The sequence below is a fragment of the Protopterus annectens genome, chromosome 14.part0 (assembly GCF_019279795.1).
Source record: "Protopterus annectens isolate FY-2018-M chromosome 14.part0, PAN1.0, whole genome shotgun sequence".
In the NCBI taxonomy this organism is placed as follows: Eukaryota; Metazoa; Chordata; order Ceratodontiformes; family Protopteridae; genus Protopterus; species Protopterus annectens.
Genome location: NC_056748.1, coordinates 901021154 through 901046476, shown reverse-complemented (window position 1 = coordinate 901046476; position 25323 = coordinate 901021154). Strand labels below are relative to the sequence as shown.

The 25323-nt window shown below is 45.1% G+C and overlaps 1 protein-coding gene across 1 annotated transcript in view; it reads left to right on the top strand.

Annotated features, from left to right (window-relative positions):
* KIF11 (kinesin family member 11) overlaps positions 1–25323 on the top strand; it is a 1847788-nt gene that overhangs the window by 772589 nt on the left and 1049876 nt on the right. Inside the window, exon 11 of the mRNA XM_044055639.1 lies at positions 16056–16144. Coding sequence (XP_043911574.1) covers positions 16056–16144 — 89 coding nt within the window. The remainder of the gene's footprint in view (positions 1–16055; positions 16145–25323) is intronic.

Genomic DNA, 25323 nt, shown 5'->3' with positions numbered 1-25323 from the left:
ACTGGCTCTTTGCTAAGAAGGCATGCTTGTCTCAGAGCAAACTCTCTCTTTGGGGGGAAAACTGGCACTTCATGTAAGAAGCTGGCAACTTGTAACACAGGACAAATGAGCTTAGATATAGTATCCCAGGGATACAGATTTCATTTCCACACTTTGCCAATCCCAAATGGATGGCCAGACCTGCCCCCAAATCATTTGGTAGAAGCCCAGAAACAAGTAGTGTCTCATGAACATGGGAGCTATTCAACCAGTCCCAGAAGAGGAAAAGGGACAAGGTTTCTATTAAAGACCTTTTCTGATACCCAGAAAAGACAAATCATGGTGTCCAATTCTGGACTTAACTACTCAAAACATTTCTGGACATTCCAAAATTCAAGATGCTGACTCTTCAACAGTTACTTCCTATGCTAGGCAAAGATGCCTGTTTGGTAACTCTAGACTTAAGAGGCTTTCCTGCATATCCCAATCAGGGAATCTTGCAAAATATACCTCTGCTTCAAAGCAGGCTATTTGCATTACCAGTTCTCTGCACTGCCCTTTGGCTTATCTTCTGCGCCCAGGGTCTTCACACAGTGCCTGGCTCCAGTAATTTGCATTTTGCAGGCAAAGAAATATTCAAATATATCCGTACCTGGACGATTGTCTAATTCAGGCAGAAAACAGGGACACTCTTCAAAAACATCTGGCGTTTGTAATGAAAAAAAAAAAAAAAAAAGTTCTAACTTTTCTAGGGTACACTGTAAACGAAAAGAAATCACAACTGGTACCCTCAAATTACATTCCTGGGTGCAAGCTTGAATACAACTGCCAAGCTGGCTTGCCTTACACCAGAAGCAAATTCATTTGGTGACTTCAAACAGGTGGCCACAAAAACCTTGCTATCTGCAAGACAAATTCTGCAATCCTTAGAGTTCATGGCTTTCTGCATTCTTCTAATTCCATATGCAAGACTGCATATGAGGAAACTTCAGTGGTACTTAAAAAGTTTATGGAGTCAACATTGTCACAGCCTGGAAACAGTTTCCTATCATTTCATGCCTGCAACTAGAGTTCCTATGGTGGGCAGAGGTTTGCCACCAAAATAGGGGACTGCCATTCACTCCACCCACTGCCGCCCAAACCCTAACTACAGACTCGGATTATGCTTGGAGGGCTCATCTGGCAGGAAAGTGCATTCAGGGCAAATGGAGCCCAAATCAAATGCACCTTCATATCAGAGATGCTAGCTGTACAGAATGCATGGACAGCCTTCAAGGACTACCTACATTCAGGACAATTACTGATAGACACCACAGTTATGTGATACATAAACAAGCAGGGGGGTACACACTCCTACCCCATTTGCAGACTAGCCATGGCGTTGTGGAACACTGCCTTGACCTATCAAATTTGACTACAAGCTTAATTCCTGCCAGGAAAGCTGAATACTCTGGCAGACGGACTAAGCAGAAATCTCATGGACCCACACGAATGGAAACTGGAACCACGGATTTTCAACATGTTGGCACGCAAATGGGGGAGTCCAGACATAGGTCTTTTTGCCTCACCCCAGAACTCTGTTGGACAAGTTTTGCACTAGAACCAGTCACAAAAAAGCCTGGAAAGTGGATGCTCTATCATTCAGCTGGAAAATCCTATCAGTCCATGCCTTCTGCCTCTGCTCTCCAAAGTTCTACCAAGTCAAACGGGACAAACCAAAAAGGATTTTGATTGCTCCAGACTGGCCTTGCCAACACTGGTACCCACTCCTGCACAATGTCACATCTGGCATCTGCCGACACCTTACTGTCTCAACAGAACAACCAAATTCTGCACACTCCTCTCCAAGCTTTGAATCTTGCTGCGTGGCTTATCACCTAAATTCACCCTTGGCATCCCTTGGCAAACCTGTGATGGATGTCATTTCGGAGGCAAGGAGGCCTAGTACTAGAAAATCTTATGCTGACAAATGGAAAAGATTCTGTGCCTGGAATCGGTCACAAGGGGTAAACACAACGGTGCCTAATATTCCTCAGATTTTACAATATTTAACAGAGATGCTTCACAAGGGCTTGTCCTTTTATTCCATAAAAATCCATGTCTCACCCATGTCAGCTCATTGCAACACGGAACCTCCCCTCTTCCCTCATCCTTTCCTAACACAGTATCTGAGGGGCTAAAAACTTAAGACCACCCAGGAGAGCTCCAACCCCTGCCTGGGACCTCAATTTTGTATTGGAAAAACTCAGTCTCTCTCCTTTTGAGCCAGCTGTTACTGCAGATTTCTCTCCTGGAAAACTGCTTTCCGTTTAGCAGTCACTTCAGCTAGAAGGATTTTTGAATTACAGGCTCTTATGGCACTGGAGCCTTTCATTATTTTTCATGCGGACAGGGTTTCTGTCAGGACCAATCCATCCTTCATGCCTAAGGTGGTATCCAGTGTGGCTCTTAATCAGACCATTCATTTGCCAACTTTCTTTCCCAATCCACAGAACAAGGGGGAACGGATTCTGCATTCATTAGATGTACACAGGCAACGTTGGTTTTACTTAACCAGGGCAAAATATTTAAGAATCTGAACTACTGGTTCCATTTGCAGCAGAGGAAAAGGCTGTTTCAAAGCAGACTATTTCCAGATGGATAAGCCATTGTATTAGTTTCTGCTGTATGCACCATGGTAAACCCATTGCCCAGGGGATCAGATCTCATTCCACCAGGGCTGCATCTACTTTTGGAGTCTGTCAGAGGTGTTCCTACCAGAGACATTCTAGAAGTTGCTACCTGAAGCGCAGTTCATATGTTCACCAAACATTACCATTTACCTTTATTTAATTCCAGAGCTGGCTTTGCCACTGCTGTCCTGCAAGGCCTTATAGCTGGTCCTAATGCTGTATAAATTTATCCTCCCAACCATGGCTTTGGGAATCTAAACGTAATGACCAGCAGTGAAGCACGAACGTAGTACAGTTGTGCACACTTACCATAAATGTAGATGTTGGTGTATTCACTGTTGTAGTCTTGGTTACCCTCCCTCAGCCCCCTGTTTTTCTGTTACTATACCTCTACTTTCTCTTACTATGCTTAAAAGCCTTTTTGGTGTATTTGCTTTTGTTTTGAGGTATATTTTTTGTTTTGAGGTATATTTTTTGTTTTAAATTGTATATATTTTGCTCCCCATTTGGGGGGCACCTGACATTTGGGGCAAGAAAAACTGATGTAATGGCGTCTGCTGCATGTTTTGTACTCTTGACTACCTGACGTCATGGAAGAAGGGACAGCAATCAACGCAGGGCCCAAGACTTTGTTAATCAGGCTGACTGAGGGCAACCTGCCAGCAGATTACCCAAATGTGATGACTGCAACAGTGAATACACTCTAACATATACATTTATGGTAAGTGTACACAACTGTACTTTCCGACTCTTCCCCTTGGGGCCTCTGCATGGATGAGATCTGCTCCCACCTCTGCCTCGGAGCCTGCATTCTTGGTGTGGGAGGAGACATCTGTCTCTTCGGATCTGGGTGCTTCCTTGCACCGGAGCCATGGTGCTTTCAATGCCATGAGGAGGTCTTTGTCTCCCCGGGCAGCCGCAACCTCTGAAATGGTCATCACCTCTCTTAAAGCGCCAGAATCTTGTCTGTCACTGCAGACCCACCTTAAGCGTAGGGACCCGGAGCCTCAGAAAGCCCCATTAGGAGGGGAATCCTGCTCTTCCGAGACCTCCCCAGAAGTTCCCACTGAGGAGGTTTCTCAGAAGGTTATGTAAGAGGAGACCTTTAGATTCCCCACAGGAATCCCTTGCATCTGACACAGATTTTGGAGGAATCAGGGTCCCCCAAGTCCCCCTTTCAGGATATCTCCTTTGCGGATATCCTAGAGATGCTAAAGAGGGCTGACTGGCAGCCCTTTTATCCTACTGAGGACGACTCTGTGCTCCTGAAGGCTTTTGAGTCTCTACCTTCCACTTCTTGGGTTTCTCAGCTCTTCGATGAGTTGATGGACTCTTTTATCTCTAAGGGCGTGGGAGTCACCAGATACTATGGAGCCTGTTCCTAGTATGCCCAACAAATACATCTCTGCTCCTCATGACAAAACTTTTTTATCCAAACCAATACCTGTTGCCATGGTTGCGGCAGCCACTAAGATGTCAGACTTCTACGTCTGTCCATCCTCCTAATAGGGATTCTAGGATAATGGACAGATACGTCAAGCGCATGTTCAGTTTTATGACCTTTGATCTTTGGTCTAACCCACTTCACAAGGCTTCAGAGAGATCTGAAAGAGCTAGGAGATGCTCCAGGTTGCAGTAGCCTATACAGTGGTGGACAAAGTGACATCTCAACTTGCTACCCTCAATTCTATCGTTCACTCTTCCATGTGCCTCGTATCTTATGCAGCCGATGGGACGAGTAGGGCAGTGGGTACAGGAATAGCTCTTCGAAGTTCCTGGATGCTCTTGTGTTCCTTTCTGTAACCTTTCAAGTTGTCCTGTGCAAATGCCGCATTTGATGGTTCTTTCCTTTTCGGACCAAAAGTTAGAGACCCTCACCAGATGTGAGCAAGATGGAAAGATTCTATCTGCCATAGGGGTCAGTTTTTCTGCCCCTACTAAACCTTACCCTAAAGGTCAATGGGGAGGGAAAATGTGGTTCTGCAAAGCCCAAGGAGCAGAGGAGGGGGCAGAGAGGGGGGGTCTGCAGAACCAGGGCGACAGGGATCAGTTTCTTGGCAAACTGTACCAGTGTTCCCGAAAGGAGGCTAGACTGTCCTGCTCTGGAGGCAGTTGGGTGACATTTATCTTTGTACCTAGGCACCTGGCTTAAAATTCCTAAAGACAGAAGGGTACAAAATGTCATATCCAGAGGCTATTTCATCCCCTTAATACCCACCCCAAACCAACAAAAGGAATCCCGGACGTTCCACTCAGTTTACTGGTTGTTGCCACAATAGAGGTTCAAAAACTATTAGAAAAAAGTAATTCAACCAGTCCCAGCAGACCAGCAAGGATGTGGAACTTACTGAAGATATTGCCAAAAAAAACGTGGGACTGGAGAGCAATTTTGTACCTCAGCAGACTTAAGTATGTAAAAAAAGAGAAGGTTCTGTTTGGTCACACTTCAGTCTATACTCCCATTCCTAGGGAAAGACAATTGGATGTGCTGAATAGATACTCAGGATGCATACTACCATATGAAAATGGCCAGGCCATCCAGGGATCACCTGCTCTTCAGGCTGGGAGCCAGGCATTTCCAGTTTCGGGCCCTGCCCTTTGGTCTCACTACAGACCCCCAGAGTATTCACCTAATGTATGCAAGTGGTCATGTCTCACTTGAGACCTCAAGGAATATTGGTGGTTCCATATTTGGACAGGCTCCTCACCGCACCCACCAGGCATCCTCTTAAGGCAAGGGACACTACCTTTGATCTCCGTTTTCATCTGGGCATCACGATAAATTCAGAAAAGTCTGCTTTATTGCCGTCGCAGCATACAGTGTTTGTTGGAGCAGACTTGGACACAGTCAACATGTCTTTAAAGCTTCCTTCAGAAAGAGTGCTTGCCCCACGACATGAAATTGTAGATCTTTCAAAACACAGAACACCAGCATCGCAGATTCTCAAGCTGCTGGGCACCATGGCAGCAGCTATCATTGCAATCCCCCTGGTGTGATCTTGCATGTGCATTCTTCAGTGGCTGCTATTCATACATTGGACCTTTCAGGACTTAACAATGAATCACCCAGTTCTGATTACCAACTCTTGGCAGGACTATCTTTGGTGGTGAAAGTCCGAATCTGTGACCATGGGATGTCCTTGTCCTTCCAGTTGCAACGGTGAACGGACACCTCCCTGATCCGGTGGTGGGGGGGCATTATGAGGGACTGACCGGCCCAAGGTACTTGGCAGGTACACGAAGCTCATTTGCAAATAAACGTCCTAGAGATGAGAGCAGTTCTCAGCATTGCAGTCCTTTCAAGACTCTTCTGGGCACAATTGCAATCCAGTCAGACATGTCAGTCTTATCCCCTATGTCTAGAGGCTCTCAGAGAATGGAAATGGGCAGAATCCACCCAGCGCTTTCTGATAGCAATGCACATCCCGGGGAAATCAACATGATAGTGGGAAAACTCAGAGCATTTCTGTTGCATCACAAGTGGATCCTAAAGAACAAAGTAGTGGAGATGATTTTCTGCAGATGGGCCAGACTTGCTGCAACCTCTTTTCGACTCCCACAAACACTAAATGCAGCAACTACTTTGTTCTGATCTCTCGACAAGGACATGTCCCTGAGGGACATGCCCGTACACGATTGGCCCCCGGGACTCCTTTATGCTGTCCCTCCCTTTCCCCTGATTCACAAAGTTTTGTAGAAAGCCAGTTTTCTGGGCAGGTCATTTATCTTAATAGCCCCATATTGGCCTCGTCAAATCTGGCTCCCCTTTCTGAAACCTCATCTTGTAGAAGAACCTTGGATCTTGCACCCAGTGCCAGGTCTTCTGACTCGCTCGTCAGGAGCTCTTCATCCTTCTCTTTAGTCCATTAAACTGACAGCTTGGCTGCTTGAATTCCCAGAATAGCCAGGTTCTAAAATTTATCAAAGGAAGCTCAACATATCCTTTTGTCTTCACATAAGTCTGCCATCTGGAAACTATACCTCAGTAAGTGGAAGAGGTTTTTAATCTGGGCTCAGCAGAATAACATTGAGCTTTTTCTAGCCTCCATGTCGGATATCTTAGTTTCTGACCAAACTGTTCAACGAAAGGAGCTGCAGCAGCCCTTTTTGGTTTTCTGCATAGACTGTGATACTTGGTGCACCCAACTCCTCATTTGACAAAAAGTGGTGTCTGACATTGCTCTTAATCAGGACAAGCATCTCCCAGTTCTTTTCCAGAATGCAGAACAAATGGGGAAGGGATATCTAATTCTCCATATTCAGATGGCCAGGTAATTCTCAGAGTCAAAAATTGTAGTTCAGCTGTTCATTGGTTTCCAAAGAATAAGAAACGGGTGTTTATTTAGTGGCATACAGTCCTCAAGTGGATCTCATTGAATTATTTTTCTGCCTCAAACTCCATGTCCAGCAATTCAGGAGAGAGCACCGTTAGAGAGGTACAGCTACCATGGTAGCTTTTTAAAGGAGATCCCTACTTATGACATTTTCGTGCAGGCATTTGGCTGACTATCGGTACTATCTAAATTTAATAAATGGCTGGATATTGTATCTAGAGTTGAGAAGATTATTTGTAACAACCCTGAAGGGCAGGCTTCCTTCCACCTAGACTATACAGAAAAGTTGTGGTAGTCCTTCCTGAAGTTGACAATCAGTGAGTTTGCTGAACAGCATGGTACAGTTTCGTTATCAACTTTCCATAACTGTAGATGGTGAGTAGCCACTTTTGCAGTACAGTGTACTGTCCTCATTCCTTTCTTCTGAAGCATTAGGGACTTGGGTGGAGCACCACTTTCTTTTTCTCCATATTTCTTGCTTCTTCAGCCTTTCTTCCCCTTAAGTTATCTTAGGGGCCCTCATCTGTAATGGTATTCAGAAGTTTTGAGGCGTACCAGTAAGACATATGGTCAGTCTTTTTTTTGTATTGTGCGAAGAAGTTTGGGTATCTCTTATGTTGGGCAAGAGAGCAGAGCAAGGCTCAGCCATAGTTTCTGCTTTGTACCATGGCCTGGAGAAATATGGGAGCTTGTGATCCAAGTGTCAGTGTGGGGGAAAGAACCTTTGAAACTTTCTTCAGATGTAAGACACTAGCAACGATCTTTGAGTAGTCATTGCTGCTATCAAAGTTGATGACAGGACTGTACTTTCTGCAGGCTAGTGGTCTATCCTTGAGGTATTTCTGCTTTTAGTAGCTCGGGCTGACCTCCCTCAAAACTACCTCCACAAAAAGAAAGGTAACTTAAGAGGCTGCTCTGATGCTGTCCATGTCATTATTGATGAAAGATGGGTCTTGGATCCGAACTGGAGATTAAGCGACAGCTCCTCCTCTCCCCGGAACCCCTGCTGCCCATAATCCCCAGATCCTAGTTTGTCACAAATTGAGTGGACATGTCTTCTGCTGTTCAAGCTCTAGGTTGAGATAAATGGTTTAATTTTTGGGATATTTCTCTTCTTTTTCTATTTTTTCCTTCTAGTAGCTTAGTTTTAGTTTGTAAGATTCCCTCCCCTCAGTCGCTGGATCGGTCCCTTAGCGTTTTCCACCTTATCCCTTTCTTGGTAGCCTTGTCCTTGCTCTCCTTTCTCCATTTTGTGTTTTAGATGGAGGGGGTTATGTTTTTTGATAGTATGTCTGGCAAAACCCTCAGGTTTTAGGCACCGTTCCTCATACGTTTGGAAGTTAGCTCCCACCAATGCGCTTGCGGAATGAGTCTACTGTCTAGGAGAGCCCCATTTAGGGGTTGAATGCAATTGTGCGGGACTCAACCGCAGGGCTCTCCTAGACTGTAGAAATAAGCTTTTGCTCAAAGGGCTAGCTAAAGGGGGGTCCTCTGTTCTCTGGCTCCCCCTCCAAAGCCCCTTCGGATCCCAAGAGGAAGCACTCTTCCTCTCTGGATTTTCTTGCTAAAAGGCTGAGGCTCTCTGATCCCAGTTCCCAGATCAGAGGCCAGCCTTGGGGGCATCGGCTCTGGGGGTTTTCTGCCCTAAGAACCTCCACTCCCCCTGTCTGATCTGAATCCTTGGAGGTCCACTGATCCCATATGGTCCGAAACCCCCTTTGATCTGACTGGTCTGTTGGATCAGTCTGTGAAGTTCTTGGTGTTCTCTCATCTGTCGAGGTCATCAGATCAGACAGCTCCCTTGGAATCCATCATTATTGGCCTTCCAGCCCCTTTAAAAACGTTACATCTGAAACTAAGTAGGTCCTCTTCTATGGACTGCAGACCCTCCGCTCAGTTAAAGCATTCTTGTAGGTCTACCAGGAGTTTGATCCTTTCAGACATGGACTGCATGATGAGGAGCTTCCTCAATGCCCAAATTGAACTTGGCTTATCATGCTTTTGCCACTTGTGAAGGGGCTGTTCACCCACGTCAGAACTCCTTTCTCTCTCCGTCTGACTCATGTGAGTTTGGATCCCCAGGTTCAAGTCTTAACTAGGGAGAGGCCGTCTGTTGGGTAGTGTTCCCATTCCAATACTGCCTGGGTCTGTGGCTGGTTCAGCTCTGTTGCCCTCTGAGCTGGCTATGCTTCGGTCCAGTGAGGTCTGTGGGAGCCACAGAGGTAAGGGTCTGGAGTGTTCCAACTGTTCACTGCCCCCGGAGGCATCTGTTTGACAGCTTGGGTCAGATATTGTCCGGGGACATCGGGCTGTCAGGGTCTCTCCTTTTGCCCGTCACCTCTTCGTATGGTGATGGCGGCGCTCTCAGCCAGTCGTCCTTTTGGGCAATAGAGCCATGTCCTGTTGGTTAGTAGCCTCTACCTCTGCTCTGGACCCCCCCTGCCTTGTTCTTCTTGTGGTGGCGAGTCATCCATTTGGGGTCTGCCATCCCTGGTATGGCATTACCCCTGTTGGGGTTTCTTCCTATTCAGAGTTCCCCAGAGTCCATGGTGGAGGAGCCTTCCCCAAAAGTTTGTGCGCAAGAGGAGGCACCTGGACTCCTCTAGAGATTCCCTCAGAGGGCACTGATTTCAAGGAAGGGGACGGGTTCCTCAGACTGCCATCAGAGGAGGTGTCCTTTTGGGACATCCTCTAGATCCTGAAAGAGTGGGGGGGGGTGTTTGGTCCCCCACCTCGTCCTCAGCGGAATCCATGTTCCAGAAGGCATTTGGGACATTCCCATCTTCCTCCTGGGTGTCTCCTCCTGTGGATGAGCTAGTCCAGCTTATTTCCAGCAGGACATGGAAGGAACTGGACACAGTTGAACTGGTCTTCAGTAGTGGACAAGTTCCTAAGTCCCTCCAAGTCAGCAGAATATAGGCAGCCAAGTATATATGTTCACAATATACACAAATTCATAAGCGCTTTAGTCTCTGAACCAAAGACTTCATCAGATGCATTACCCATCCTCCCCTTATCCTTTTTTTACGTTCCACCACAATACGTTTCAATTAAACAATTCTATGGACTTCCCTATTTAAAAAAAAAAAAAAAAAAAAAACGCTGTTCTTCAAACCTAATTGAAAAACATAAATACATAATACTCCAACACATTTAACAAAGAATCTACTATTTAAATTGTTGCGCATATAATTCCTAAATTATGTTAAGACATCGGCTTTTTCCTTTTAATATTGGTAGTATGGAAGCTTGATCATTGAGATCTGTGGGTAATTTAGCATTTAGCCCTAGGTGCCACATTGGCAAAGACTCCTTATGAAGCAGCTTATCTCCACCCCTAGGGTTGATGCTAATTCTTTCAGAGATACCAAAAGTAAATTGTTTAAATTTTTTTCATAGGAGGGAATGTCTATTATACCATCCTTTGTTAGGGATGGAAATTGTAAGGAAAGAAACCCCACACACAGCACAAGTTTGAAAAAGCACTTATTATAGAACAATATTCTAACAAAGGAATAGTGAGAAGAAATTAAAATATTTTTAAGGCTAGCAATGAGATTCTTGAAATTGTGGGGCAGAGACAAATTTTCTGCCACAAAACAGGGAAACATTTTAAGTTATTTGAAGATGTGGTTACTGAGGGTGGAAGTAAAGGAACCACTTTTTATGGTAGGTTAAGTATTGCTGATATAGTAAAAGTAAACAGTATTATGCTAGCTAATATATTTGAGTAGGGTCAACTTTTTAAAGGGAAATTGTGAAACTAGTAAAATAGTTTACCTAGTCGTGTGACACTTGCACCGCTTTTTACATAGGTAAAACTGAGAGGGCTTTAAAAACAAGAATATATGAACACCTTTGATATAGACCTGTATAATTTCAATAGTAAATTCTTTGTTAAATGTGTTGGAATATTTTATTTATTTGTTTTTCAATGAGGTTTGAACAAATTTTTTTTTATTTTTTAAATAGGGAAGTTAATAGAATATTTGTTTAATTGAAACATATTGTGGTGAAATGTATAAAAAGGATAAGGAGAGTATGGGTAATGCAGCTGATGAAGTCTTTGATTCAGAGAAGAAACAGCTTATGAATTTGTGCATCATGAATAAATATCCTTGGTTGCCTATATTCTGCTGACTTGGAGTGATTGTTTTTTATTGGCCTTTTTTGTTAGCTGCTTTTGTTGTTTTACAAGTTCCTAAGTCCACCAAAAGACAAGCGTTTTGGAATAAGGGTACCCCTATGGATGCCATTGTGGTAGCTGCAGCCACCAAAAATGAGCTAGTGGAACAGAGCTCTATGGCCCATCCCCCCTAATAGAGAGTCGCAGTCTTTGATCATTTTAGGAAGTGTGTGTATGCCTCAGCCACTTTTAGACTGAGGACTAATTACCTGGCACATTTCACATTGCTGCAAGGGGATTTGGTGTTTGAGCTTTCCTCTTCCCTTTCAGAGTTGTTACCTCCGGAGAGCCTTAAATTGGTCTCTTTCTGAAGCTTTCTACTTTTGCTTCCCTTACTAATGCCTCTGTGGGGGCTCTGTAATGCGGCTGAGGCCACTTTTTGAGCAGCGGGCACAGGCATTGCTATTGGGCGATATGCCTGTCTTTGCGGATAACTTTAAGGCGTCCTTTACCAATGCCCTGTCTGATGGATCTACATTGTTTGGTCCTACTTAATCCACAGTGAGCAGGAGGGTAGCGACTTTGTCTGCATTTGGGATCAAGTTTTCTACTCCCCAACGTTTCTTCAAGACTCAAGGGGTAATAGGAAGCTGTGGTTCCGAAGGGCTCAGTCTTCCTTCCAAGATGCTCCTCAGGAATCCTCTTCCGGCTAGGGAAGGGGATTTGATGGCAGATGCCACCCCAAAGGCAGAGGAAGTTTGCAAAATCAGGGCTCCTGAGAACCCATCTCTGAGAAGCTCCCCACAGTGCTCCTGAGGTGCTGCCAGACTGGCCTGCCCTGGAGGCAGTCGGGGGCTGTATCTCCTTGATCCCCCTGACTTGGGTGAATTTTACCTCAGGCCAGTGGGTGCTAAGCATTGTGTCCAGGAAGTACTTCATAACCTTCTACCAGCCCCCCCCCCCCCCCCCCAATGCAAAAGTCACTCCTGGACATTCCACCCCAACAAAGGGAGTTGGCTCAGAGGTTCAAGACCATCTTCGAAAAAGACTCATCCAGGAGGTCCCAACAAGGCAACGAGGGTCCGGAACTTACTCTTGCTTTTTAGTGCCCAAGAGAAACTGGGACCTGCTACCCAGACTGGACCTCAGAAGTGTGAATTTATCATTCAAGAAGTTGAAGTTCTGGATGGTCAGTGTTCAGTCTGTTTTTCTGCTTCTGTGCAAGGATGATTGGATGTGCTCAGATGCTCCAGGAGATTCTTGCGCTTCTGGCTAGGGGCCATTCACCGTAAGTTCAGAGCCCTGCCCTTCAGTCTCACCTAAGCTCCTGGATGTTCAAATATAGGACAGTGGTAGCAGCCCATCTCCAGCTGCCTGGGTTTCAGGTTTTCCCATACCTGGATGATTGGCTCTTCACTGTTCCCACAAGGCATTATCTAACTCTAGCCACAGATTACAGTCTTGGCCTATTTTGAGATCTGGGTATTATGGTCAGCCTTCCCAAGTCACATCTTGTCCAGTGTCAGATTGGAATTCATAGGTGTACTTCTGGAGGCAGTGTCAGAGATAGCAGCTCTTTCCCTGCGCAGGGTAGCAGTGATCCAGGAGTAAGTCCTCTTCCTGGATCGGGAGTATTCCTGCCCATTTGATATGGCAGGCCCTCTGTACTATGGTGGCAGTAATTCAGCTGGTGCCTTTCGCCAGGTATCGCATGAGTGCTTCAATGGGCCATTGTGTTGCAGTGGTCAGCTCACCTTCCCCTATGTCCATGGCAGTCCGGATATATCAAGTCTGCTAGCATCACTTATCGTGGTGGTTCCAGTCCAAAGATCTTCAGCTAGGGAGACTTTTGTTTTCCACAGCCCCAGTTCGCAGTGACCACGGATGCCTCCCTGTTGGGGTGGGGGTTTATTTTCCGGGAAGGACAGTCCAATGCACGTGGTTCCCATCAGTGACTAAGTTGCACATCAGTATTCTAGAGATTAGAGCAGTCTTACTGTTGCAAACCTTCCAGGACCATCTCCTCCGTGGGACTTTGGCAGTTCAGACAGACAACATGGCAGTAGTCTTGTACATCAACCTGGGGGGAGAGGGCGACCCTACTGTATCTTCTGTGCATAGAGGCCATGTGAGTGTGAGAATGGGCTATGGCCTCCAGGCACCATCTTGCAATGCATATTCCCGGTATTTCCAACGTGTTGGCACTCAGGCTTAGCAGTTGTATTGAGTCCCCATGAGTGTTCCCTGAATCAGTTGGTGGCAAGCCATATTTTCGACAGCTGGGGTCTCCCGTGCTGCAGTCTTTACCGCCCAGTCAAATACAAATGCAGCAAATAGTTTTCCCTGATTTCCCCCCACCAGGGTAATCACGCAGGGATGCTCTGATTCAAGATTGGCTGCTGGGACTTCGCTATGCCTATCTTCCACCCCTCATTCACAAAACTTTACACAAAAGCCCATTGCCTGAAGGCTCACCTCATCCTCATTGCCCCCTTCTGGCTTTGCCAGGCATGGTTCCCATGCCTCTGGTCTCATGTGAACTCTCCACCCTGGATATTGGATCCAGCCCAGGATTTTCTTTCCCATTCCTGGAGGCTTCCTCTTCCCATCCTTCAATCACTGTGGCTGACAGCTTAGTACCTCCAGTTCCAATGATTGTCAGCCAGATTAAACTGCCTACTCCAGTGAAGGAAACCATTCTAGCCTCCCAGAAGCCTTATACTGGAAAGGTTTATTCCAGCAAATGGAAGAGGTTTACTCTTTGGGCTCGTTAATGTGATTTAAATCTTTTTCTGCCCCTATTCTGGACATTTTGTTCATATCCTCTGTTTCAACAAGGGGTGAGCTTCTCTACGATTAAGCTTCAATTGGCCGCTACTTCCAATTTTCACCTAAGCAACAGCCTCATGTTTTCTTCTAGGCTATGCAAGGGTATTCTTAAGGATGTTCTTAAGGGTATTTTCTTGCTCAGGCCTCCTTTCAAAGATGCGTCTCCTCCTTGTGATCTTACTTTGGTGCTGCATTCCCTGACACAATCTCTTTTCAAGGCTTCTGTGTAGTGTGATATTAAGTTTCTGTCTTGGAAGACTGCTTTTTTGTGGCTGTTCTCTACCAAGAGGGTTTCTGAATTGCAGACTCTTGGCGTAAAAGCTCCCATCCATGGTTTTTCATAAGCTTGGGGCATCTCTCAGGGCCAGTCCTTCATTCATTCCTAAGGTAGCCTCAGAAGCTAACCTTAATCAGTTAGTTCAACTTTGTCTTTTTCCTCAGTTTTTTGAACAAAGGGGAGTACAAACTATATTGCCAGAATGTACATAGGCAGCTACATTTCTATTTGAAGAGGACAGAGAATTTTCGAAAGTCTGATCAGCTTTTCATAGTTTTCTTTCAGGCTAGGAAAGGTCAAGCCATTTCCAAAGTGTCTATTTCACGATGAATCTTTTGTTGCATAGCTCACAATGACAAAAGCCATCACATTGATCTTTCCAGACCTATTAAAGGTCATTCTAGTAGGTCAGTGGCTACTTCGGCCTTCTGGGCAAGGACTTTTTTAGATGATATTTGTGCTGCTGCCACTTGGTCAAATCCCCATACTTCTGTAACCTTACAAATTGGATGTGGTGTCCCGTGGTAGAGCTTTGTTTGGTTTTTCTGTACTCTGGCATGTCCTTCCTTGAGGACCACACAGGGTTATGGATAGCTGGGGACTCTGACCCATCTGTGATCAATAATGACACTGATGGCATCCGATAAAGAATTATGTACGCACCATAACTTGGAATATGTGCTATCCAGTGTCATTATTCAGCACGTTCCCACCCTATGTCACCCCCTTTCTGGTGACTGGATTCATGGAGTAATGGTGTGTTTGGTTTTGCTGTTACTTATTGTAGACAGTTTCACAGTACTTATTTCTATCTGGCAAACTCGATCTGAGGATTATGGGTAGCAGGGTTTCCATGGAGGGAAAGATCTCGAGCTCCGGAGCTGTCACTTATTCTGCTGGCTTTGATCCAAGGTCCAGTCCAAGACCCATACGTGTTGAAAAATGACACTGGATAGCACAGGTTCCAAGTTATGGTCAGTACATTACTTTTTTCATGATAGCTGAACTTTAGGAGTTTCTTCACTCTCTATGTAGAATGTCACATTCAAATAGGTAGAGCCTTTTTTTGCTTTGGGCAGAGAAGGCACAACTCATTTTTTAGTTGGGTGGTTTGCTTGATCAGAATTTCTGAAACTTGGCATACTCAATGTAAAGTTATGATATTAGTAGTCCCATTTTAATGTTTTAACTGGGCAGACTGAACCAGTGGTCCAGTTTGTCTCAAACTGTTGCACAAAGATATGGAAAGACAGGAAGTTAAAACATAACTACAAAATTTGCTTTCTGCAAATGCAAGTAGCACTGCAGTTTTGTATATAGATGTGTTTTTAAAGGCAAATTTGCAACATGATGCCTGCGCAATGTAATCACTACTGTTGAGCTGAAAAGGTGCTCATATTTTGATCTAACTGGGTGGGGGGTTGAGGATCTTTTAGAAACTTTAGAATATATGTAGGCCCTGTTATGTTGCAAGTATTTCTAGTGTCATGTTCGGCCATCGAATGGCATGTCTCAAACATGCTGCTCATCGAGCCATTCAAGTAAGATCACATTACAGGTAGGGATCAGAAAAATTGCCCTTTCTCACTGTAGTGTGATCTCTGAGTTGGTGTATATATAATTGGTTGGGGGGGGGTGCAGCCCCCACATGAGTTTTTCTGAATGGCATTTTTGATGTAATGCCGTTCGATGATTTCAGTTTGGCTAAACATAGACCTATATTTCTAATCTGAGATTTTTTAATGTTTCATCAATACATATGTAATTGTCATAAGTGTATGTATTGTGGAAATTTTGCTGAATGTCACAGTTCTAATAATTTTTTTTTTGTCTTGCAGGAGTACACTGAAGAAATTGAGAGATTAAAGCGAGATCTTAGTGCAGCTCGTGAGAAGAATGGAGTATACCTTTCTTCAGAGAATTATGAGTGAGTGAAAGCGTTTGAAGCACTAGACAATTTGACAAGACATCTTCAAGCTTATGTTCTTCAGCTTTTTCCACCAAAGCAAACTTAAACCATTTAATTGAACAGTTAGCCTAAAGGATTTAGACTTTACCTTGAGGAAATTGTTGGCGTGGAGGGGGTGGCTTGAGGAGCATGTCCTGTATTAAAGCACAAACAGCGCTTATTTAAGCATTTTAATTTGTTTTTCATTGAGAATGAAGGCAGTTGAACAAACTTATTTTGTGGTATGGTGTCATTTGGTGATATTGTGTCTGGAGAGCATCAGGTGTAGAAGTGCACCTTTAAATGATGGCATTCTACATGTCATGTGAAGTGAATATTTTGTTGAATGCTGCTTAACACTGGATTTATCCTTTTTGAAAAATGTCAGTTGGCCCCCCACCCCCTAAGCCTTCAAAACATAATCATGGTTTTATTTACTTTAACCATGTAAATGGTCTGATGGACAACAGATCTGTTATTGTCTGGCACTCCTTTTACTAGACAAGCATGTTGGTTTTGCCTGACCATAGCCAGTAGCATGCCATGCACATTAGTACGTAGTACGAAAGGTCATATCCTTGTGTACAATCCCTATCAGTACCACCTGACAGCTGACTGCAGCTGGAAGTTGCCATCATGAATCAATCCTGTTTAAAAGCATATCGTGCTGTCAGCCATCTTTTTAAGCTGTCCGAACTCCCCAGATGTGCAATAATTTACTTATTTCTTAAATTACCTGTCAGTAGGTAGGTAATATTTTATAAATAAGGAGGTGAAAAGATCTTTACTTGATTATTAACATGAAATGCCAAAACTTTCCCAAACTGTGTGGTATAGCGGGATGAAGCTGCTGACTACAATTTTGACAGCCTTGCTGAGTTAGTACCATTAAGTGTCTGAGGGACACTGCATGGGAAGATTAACTTGCGTGTCTGACAGTGCATGGGAAGATTAACTTCCGTGTCTGACAGCTGGCTCTTGTAATGGGAAGCAGGCAGGCTAATAGCACTGGCACTCCCTGGTGGTAGCTGGGTATACTGCTTGCCTGTATTAGCAGCATTGGTTCACCCTTTGCTGATTGCCTTTTCAATCATAGCCTCACCTCAGGCTATTTGCCTACTGAATGGCGGACAGCGACTGTTATCCCACTCCACAAAGGGAGTGGCACCACGGACCTTGGAAACTTCTGCCCCATTAGCCTGAATGAGCTGGTCTGCAAGGCCATGAAATGTATCAACTTGCAGCGTATAAACAAAGACATAGGTAACCTCCAAACCTTGGATCCCACTCAGTTTGCATTTGTAAGATGTAGATCATGTCTACTAAACCTGATTGACTTCTTTGAAGCAGTCACTATAGCTGTAGACGAGGGCAAGGTAGTGCATACAGCCTGTCTTGACCTCGCCAAGGCTTTTGATACCATCCCCCACTCTGGAATTATAGAACAACTCTCTAAACTGGGCATAAATCCCTATGTCACAAGATGGGTGGCCATCTGGCTCACTGACAGAACCCACACAGTAAAAGTAGCAGACTCCGTCTGACTTCAGACTAGTGGAGTTCCAGAGGGTTCGGTCCTGTGTCCTCTCCTGTTTGTCATCTATTTCTCTTAATTGCAGGCCAACACATAAGTACTTTGGCTAATGAAGTTGGCAGATGACTGCGAACTGGGAGCCATAATAGAATCACCCAATGATGTAGACATTCAACAAAAGGGCCTCGCAGAGACAGATGCTTGGTGTCAGTTATGGCCACAAGCTCAAATCCAAGAAGTGCATTGTCACCCCCTTTGGAAAAACTCTGTACCCATTAACTACCACATAGGCGGTAGCTCCATTAAACAGTGTGATAAGAGACCTCTGGACACAGGTGGGACAGTAGTCTCTTTTGATAACCACATCACCACAGTAGTCAGGAAATCCTCCTATGTGGCACATCACAAAAGGGTTCTCCTCTAGAGAAAAGGTAATTGTTCCTTTCTACTCAACCCTCATCAGACCCATTCTAGAATACAATGCCCCGTTTGGCATGCATCTTACAAGACACGTACAACAATTGGAAAGGCCACAGAAATACCTCACTAAGAGGTTTACTGGCCTCAAACAGATGCCATACGCAGACGGTCTCAAACTCCAGCTCTGTTCAGTCACATATCACTTACTCAGTCCATCTCTGCCTAACATACAAAGCTATGTCAAACCCAGAGCTGTTGGGACATGCTGCACTTAAAGAAATCCCAATATTTCCGAACTACACACTCCAGGGACCTAAACCTTGTCACCAGAATAAACGGAACTTGCTAGAAGGATAGATTCCTGTCCCAGAGACTTTCCATACTCTGGAACAAACTACCCATTCATGTCAAGCAAAGCTCCTTATTGGCCTTTAAGAAAAATCTTGACTGGATGGGAAATAGGAAATTCATCCTGGGGATCACTTCTGCGGCACTACTTGACAGGGGCACAGGAAAATAATTTTCTTGGGCGGCAAAAGCCAGGGAACCTTTTTGGCTAGGCTTATAGGCCTCAGGGCCGATAAGTTCATAGGTAGGTACTAGGCTTTGAAACTTCTTGGTGAGTCAGATTGGAGCAGGCGGTATGTAAATACTGACACTTTCTCCCTCGACCAGGCAGCTGTAGTGAGTTGATAGGCAGCTTTACGGCTATGTTGCTGTAAGGTGGCAGCAAGCTTGACCTGCTTTTTACTATCTGACGGGGGGGGGGGAGTGGGCATTAGGAGTCCCTCAGCTCTGTTTATCCCTGTCTTATGATCTATTGAATGAATGGACAAATTTGCAGCCAGTGGTGGAACTGAGCCATGCCTGTGGATTTGGGGGGGGTGTTTCTAAAATTTGTTTAAAATTACTTAAGGGGGGCTGGGAAACTTGGAAAGGAAAAAAAAATGCATTACTTGCCAAGGTAGCAAATTAATTGTGTTAAATGTAGTTTTTATGTTGAGTGCTCTGTTTGCAAACAGTATTATACCATGTCATTTCTAAAACATGTATGACTTGATGGCAGGGAATTTTTCTCAGTTCAGCAGAATCCAGTTAATTCCATTGATGCTTTCCCCTGTGTTTTTTTCTGCCTTTACAGCATTCCATACATTGAAGTAAGAATACATGAATTTAATGGCTAACAACTATCATGGCTTGTCTGTCTTGCTTCCCCTTCCAAACACTGTTATGCTACCCTGGATCACTGGTCTTTCATCATTCCTCCATGCAAACAAACCTTTGCACTTTTGGGCTGAAACTCACATTTTCAAAGCCTCTTGCATATCTGCAAAGATTTTTGCCTGCAGTGGAAATACCTTGAAAAGAGCTGGGTGTAGCTATTTAAACTTCAAATTCTTTTTCTAGTGCCTTTCTGCAGTTTGAGCAGAAAATGCATTTTTTTTTTTAAAAAAAAAACTTACACTTCTTGGCTCCAAAGCAAGGACAAAACCTTTATCCTTTAACATTTTGGCACAACTTAAATATTTGTATTTAAAGCTTTCCTGATTGTCAGCACTGGATGTGACCAAGATAACACTGCTTTTCTCCAGTAACTAATGTGATTTACATGCAAACCAGTACAGGCCTTGTCCGTCATAAATGTGACACATTCCATTATTTATTTTTTTTCCAAGACTCCATTCATGCGCACTTTATGCTCTGTCTGTTTAGTGTTGAACCTGTGACTGTTTACAAACTAATGGTGTGTTCTATCTACTGATACCCCCCACATTGCCAAAGTAGCTTTGAGCCTCAAGTTCCTGGTTCAAATTTACAGACAAATTTGTTCAATTTTGACTGAGTTTTCATACAGGATTGTCCAATGATGACTACTCAACTTCACAGAAGTCATTTTGCATCCAGCTTTCATTGTGCGAGCACACATTTGAGCTTGGGTCTCCAAATACCTTGCGTCAGCCTGACCCAAAATCTAAGATTTAAGCCAAATATGCCATTGGTGGTAGGAGTCCCTCTGAGAAGTCCAGCAGAGAATGAAGGTTCTTCATAGACTGCACTGAACCTTGACCCCCTAAATATTCCTCCAGTGCTAAGCCTTTGAGGATGTTTTTGAAAACTTATTGCTGGAGCCTGGCACTGTTATCCTTGCTCCCAGGAAGCCTGATAGTTTTATAAGTTCAAGGACTTCTGCAGGTACATATAAAATCTTTTAGTTGATCCAGATGTGGTATTTCTGGGTCCTAGCAAGTGAGCAGCTTTCGGCTTCTAATAGGAGTTGCATCCCAAATGACATGGATAGTAAAGCTGTTGATAGTTTTGCAAAGAAAGTATATCCTGTTAATCATGTTTTTTTATGGTGTCCACCTGCCAGTTTTACATGCTTTTTTAGCAACTGACATGGGGCAGATCAGGATGGAGGGGGGAATGAGGATCGACCTGCAAAAAAAGCTGTATAAACTCTCCATGTAGCCAAAAGCTAAGAAATGTAGTTATGACGCTGTAGATACATTCTGACAGACGGCAGCCATGGCCTTTTTCATTGAATGCATGCCAGGTAGAGTTTACTAGTTTTTCCCAAAAAATAAGATCTCTAAGAGCATCTGAAGTTGTTGGGGGGTACATGGTAGCATTTATTCTGATGTCACTTTTTGATGTGCCTCCATATGAGAGAGCACAAGTGTTTGACAAGCATGTGGAATCAGTGTTTCCATCTCTTGGACACCACTATACCCCTACTGCCGCATGTAAGGAAACACATTTTTTATGGTGTACCCAGCAATGTGTCTTGAACAATGGGAATGCCCTTCAGGCAACTTAAACTGGTATAACCCTTACCACAGACTGAGCATGGTGTGAGGAGCTAGTATGGAGAACAACCAGGTCCAAGGGATGTTGTGAGCACAGGATGAAGAGAACACAGTAAATGACGGCAGTTATTTGGGCACTCAAAGCTTTTTCTGTGTGTGTGGTTCTAGAAGTACAGTAGTACTACTACTAATGTACTATATAGTTTACTACTAATGTACTATATAAACAAAAGGGGACTTCCTCCTACCTACTGTGCAAATTAGCATTGCAGGCATGGGACATTGCAGTCAAAAAAGGAAAATATCAGAAGGTAGTGTGTATTCTTTCAGATGAGAATGATGGCAGACAAGCGGAGAAGGATATATGCAGAGCCCATGAATTTGATTGTACAGAGATATTGGATCTGAACAGCAGGTGGGGGTATGCCAGAGACACTAGTTTAGTTCTCATCAGAACAGGTGGCAGAGACTGTTACTCAAGGCTAGCAACTCCAGCAGCTTGGATGCCTTTCCCTGGACTGGTTTGGTCTGTCTGCTTTCCCTTCCATGCCCTTGACATCAAAGTTGGAGTGTCATTAGAGCCAGCAAATGATATAGCTACCTTTTGGTTAAAAAAAAAAAAAAAAAATTGATTTCCTCCTGTACAAACTTGGCAAGAGGAAAACTGGAGGATGTTGTGGTCCTATCTCGCCTACATTCATTACTGATGGGTTCGGAGCCGATAATCTGCTCCGACTTGGCAGACTATTTTCTAGCACGAAGTCTCTAATTGGCTGGGCTAACCGGTATCCCAAAATGCACTCTCCCAAACCCCCAGATCTCTTTTGCCGCTCGTTGAGTTAGGACGTGGTCTCGAGCTTGGCTGTGGCCAAGTGCCTTTTTGACTAAACTTTCTAAAGTTTTATACGTTTGTCAAACAAAAGCTATTTTCATAGCTATATTGGGTTTTGTGTGTGTTTTGAACTTGTTATAGTTTTGTGGAGTGTGTGTGGATTCCTTGTGTTGGCGGGCTAGGCCCGTTTAATTTAGAGGGACCTAGTCCTCTCCTTTGTCTTCTCAGTGTTTTCTCTCTTCGATCCCTAAGGAGTGTTTAAATTAGAGTTCCTGTAGTGTATCCCACCTTCCTATTGTGGTGTTGTGTTTGGAATTCGGACATGTCTAAAGAGCAAACTGAGCATAAACCCTCCAGATTTAAAAAATGCTCAGTGTTCCTATAAAATGTCGATCACAGATGGGCATGCCATCTGTGTTTATTGCCTTGGCGCGATTCACTTAAGAATCCTGCAGTGTCTGCCATTCCTTCAGTTCTAGGGTGCTGCAGGAAAGGAAAAATAAACTGATTTTGAAGGGTCTGGTCATATCCTCCTTTGAAGAGGATATAGAATCTGCTGCTTCTACTGGCAAATCCAAATCCACCAGAACTAAGAAACTATCTCCGGCTCCATCTAGTTCCTCGGAGCCCCCCCCCCGGAGAAGATTTTGAAAATAGTTACAACTTCCTCTGCTCTGTTGGCTTCAGAGCCGCAGGACAGGATTTCCGGTTTGGATACTGCTTCCTCAGCTCCATTGTCTTCGGGGCCGCAGGAGGTATTGGTGGTACTGGAGTCTACCTCTGCTTCGATCATATTGGAGCAGATTCGGAGCCGGTCACCCAGTGTTACACAGGAATCAATAGGTAGGAGATCCTCAACTCCTTCAGTTGCCTCCAAATCCTCTAGGTTATCTGATTTGGACCTGGATAGGGTGGTTCAGAGGCTCCTTCAGTCGCCGGTGTTAGCCAAATTGTTTTCGGCTCCGACCCAGTCGGCTCCGGAGCATATTCCTTTTTCGGTACCAATGATTCCTCCTCAGAGCATTGTCATCGGAGCTGGAGTGTTCGGCGCAGTGATGTCCTTACGCCGGCTCCGGTACCCCTGGCGGGTTTATCGAAGCAGTCATCGGCTCAAACCATTTCGGTTCAGTCATCTGGTTTCGGCACTCTGGTTTCCTCGGTCTGGCCCAAGGGGGATGCATCGGGACTTCTGTCGGCCCAGAGTCTCCATCTTGGCGCTTTGGCTAGGGGGATCCCGACTCCGGTTGTGGTCTCGGAGACGGGCCAGTCCTCTGATTTGGGGGGGGCCCACCTTCGAGGCCATGAGGAGTGCACTGGCCAGATAGTCAGTGACATTACTTGGATCAGCCACTCCGTCCCCATACACCCTGACTAGAGCCTTTGGCGCCCCCTATCAGTGGACAGCAGAGCTCCAAGGCCTGAGGACACCCCCATGAGTGGTCCCCAGCTTTCTGAGGACCCCTCAGTCTGTGCCAGAGGAGCCTCCCAGGAATAAGCTGTGCAAGAGGAAGCACATTGACTCAAGAAGAGTCTCTCACCTCTGATACCAACCTCGATGAGGCAGAGGGGTCCCCTAAGTCGATGTCCTTCAAGGATGCATCTGCAGTCCTTACATATGGGTTGTCCTGCCTCAGGCAGCCCTTTGGTCGACTGGATTCCAAAGTCTTGGTCCGGCGTCGGCTGATGTCGCCCTTTCCCCGACGTCAGAGCACCTGGGGTATAAGAGTCAGCAGACGCCATCTTCCTCGGTCTTTCTTGCCGCGTGGTGCCCGAAGCAGAAGCAGTTCGCAAGTGCCGGTCGGCCAGCTCCTGTAAATTCAGCTACCGAAGACTTCAAAAAGCTAAGTACCCCGTTGGGGACTCTTTCTTGCCTCAGCCGATGTCAGATCAAACGCTTAAAGTTAATAATTACTTGACTTGTGGGAAACAAATACCTCAAGGATTTCCATTCCTACTGCCTCCCTTGCCTAGGCCCAGACCACAACGTCTCAGCCTGTACTGCCTGTGCCTCCTTTAATCGACGCACTCTTAGGTGTCGGTCGGAGTTTGCAGAGGAATTTTTTGGGGCTAGTTTCTCTTATAAAATGCCGTCGGAGACTCCGACTTCTCATTTAACCAAAAAACGGAAGGACAAGGACCGACGCACGCGGACCGTGGTTTCGGCTGAAACCACGCCTAGGCCTACCGCAAGTGTTTCTGTCTCGGCTGAAACAGAGGCCTTGGTACTTCCGACTGTGGAAACGGTACAACTGACAGCCTCGGCCCCAGAGGCTTCTTCTGAGTCTGTTATGGATTTACCCTCTGAAACCGGTGTTCAGGAATCTACCGACACCATTCCCTTAGACAAGACTACCCCAGCACGTGGAGCAGCCAGGCCCCCTGCATCCATGTCCATTAAAGCTTTTACTAGGGCTAAAGCTGCTAAGCAACAAAAAACTCTGCCTCCCAAGACTATATTTCTCAGGGATCCACTACAGGTTCACAGATACCAAGTTTGGCCGAGGATCTTATTTCCCTAATCAGGGATGGCTCTGCCCTATCAGATTACCAGGAGGAGGCCTTCACGGCCTACGAGGATTCTGATGCAGAGGAATCCATTCCCTCTGCCTCCCCTCCTGAAGAGCTGTGCTTTGGGGAGACCCTTCACTCCATGAGAGAGCATTTCCAATGGCAGGGCCAGGAATTCTCCGATTCCAGGAAGAGATTAAGGACTTTTCTTCTTTTACCTCAGCATAGACCTTTGGCTATTCCTCCTGTTTTAAGTGTCATTGATGTGTATTCTGAGTCGAGCACTACCCATGACACCCTTCCTCTGGCTCCTGTTAAACCCGATAGGTACTACAGGGTCCCGGACTCGCATCATTTCCTTTACAAGGCCCACTCTGCTGACCCAGAAACTATTTCCCAGGGTCCTAAAGGTTGCAGCTGCCACTACTAAAAATCCACTCCCCTCAAAGGGAGTCCAGTGCTTTAGAGAAATGGGGTAAAAAAGTGTATACTTCTTCCACTCTGTCTATGAGGGCTTTAAATTGTCAATTTCATATGATACAGTACCAAGAGTATTTGTTGGATGAATTGCAGAAAAAGCTGTCTTCTGAACCCCTAGACCGTAAGTCACTTCAGGATCTGGTACATAATTCACAACAGGTTAGCAACCATTTCTTGCAGTGTGGTTATGATGCATTGGAAGCTTCATGTAGGTCAGCAATGACAGGTGCAGTCATACGTAGACATGCGTGGCTGAAGGAACAATCTCTGCCAGATCATGTTAAGGCTAAGCTTCTGGATGCTCCACTAGAAAAGCAAAAGTTATTTGGCTCCACTGCTCAGGAGGTCTTAAAGAAATTTGAGGAAAAGGCTAAATCTGTACAAACAGTCAAAGATTTCCTCCAGGTACAACCACCAAGATTCAGCAGAAATTGGCCTTCTAAGAATTGGTCCTTTCCGGAAGACAGATATCAGAGGCAAGAACAGGCGTGCCAGAGGCTCCTACAGAGGACGTCAATGGCAGCCTCCTAACCAGCGAGGTAGTGCAGGACCAACAACTGCTGCACAAGCACAGACT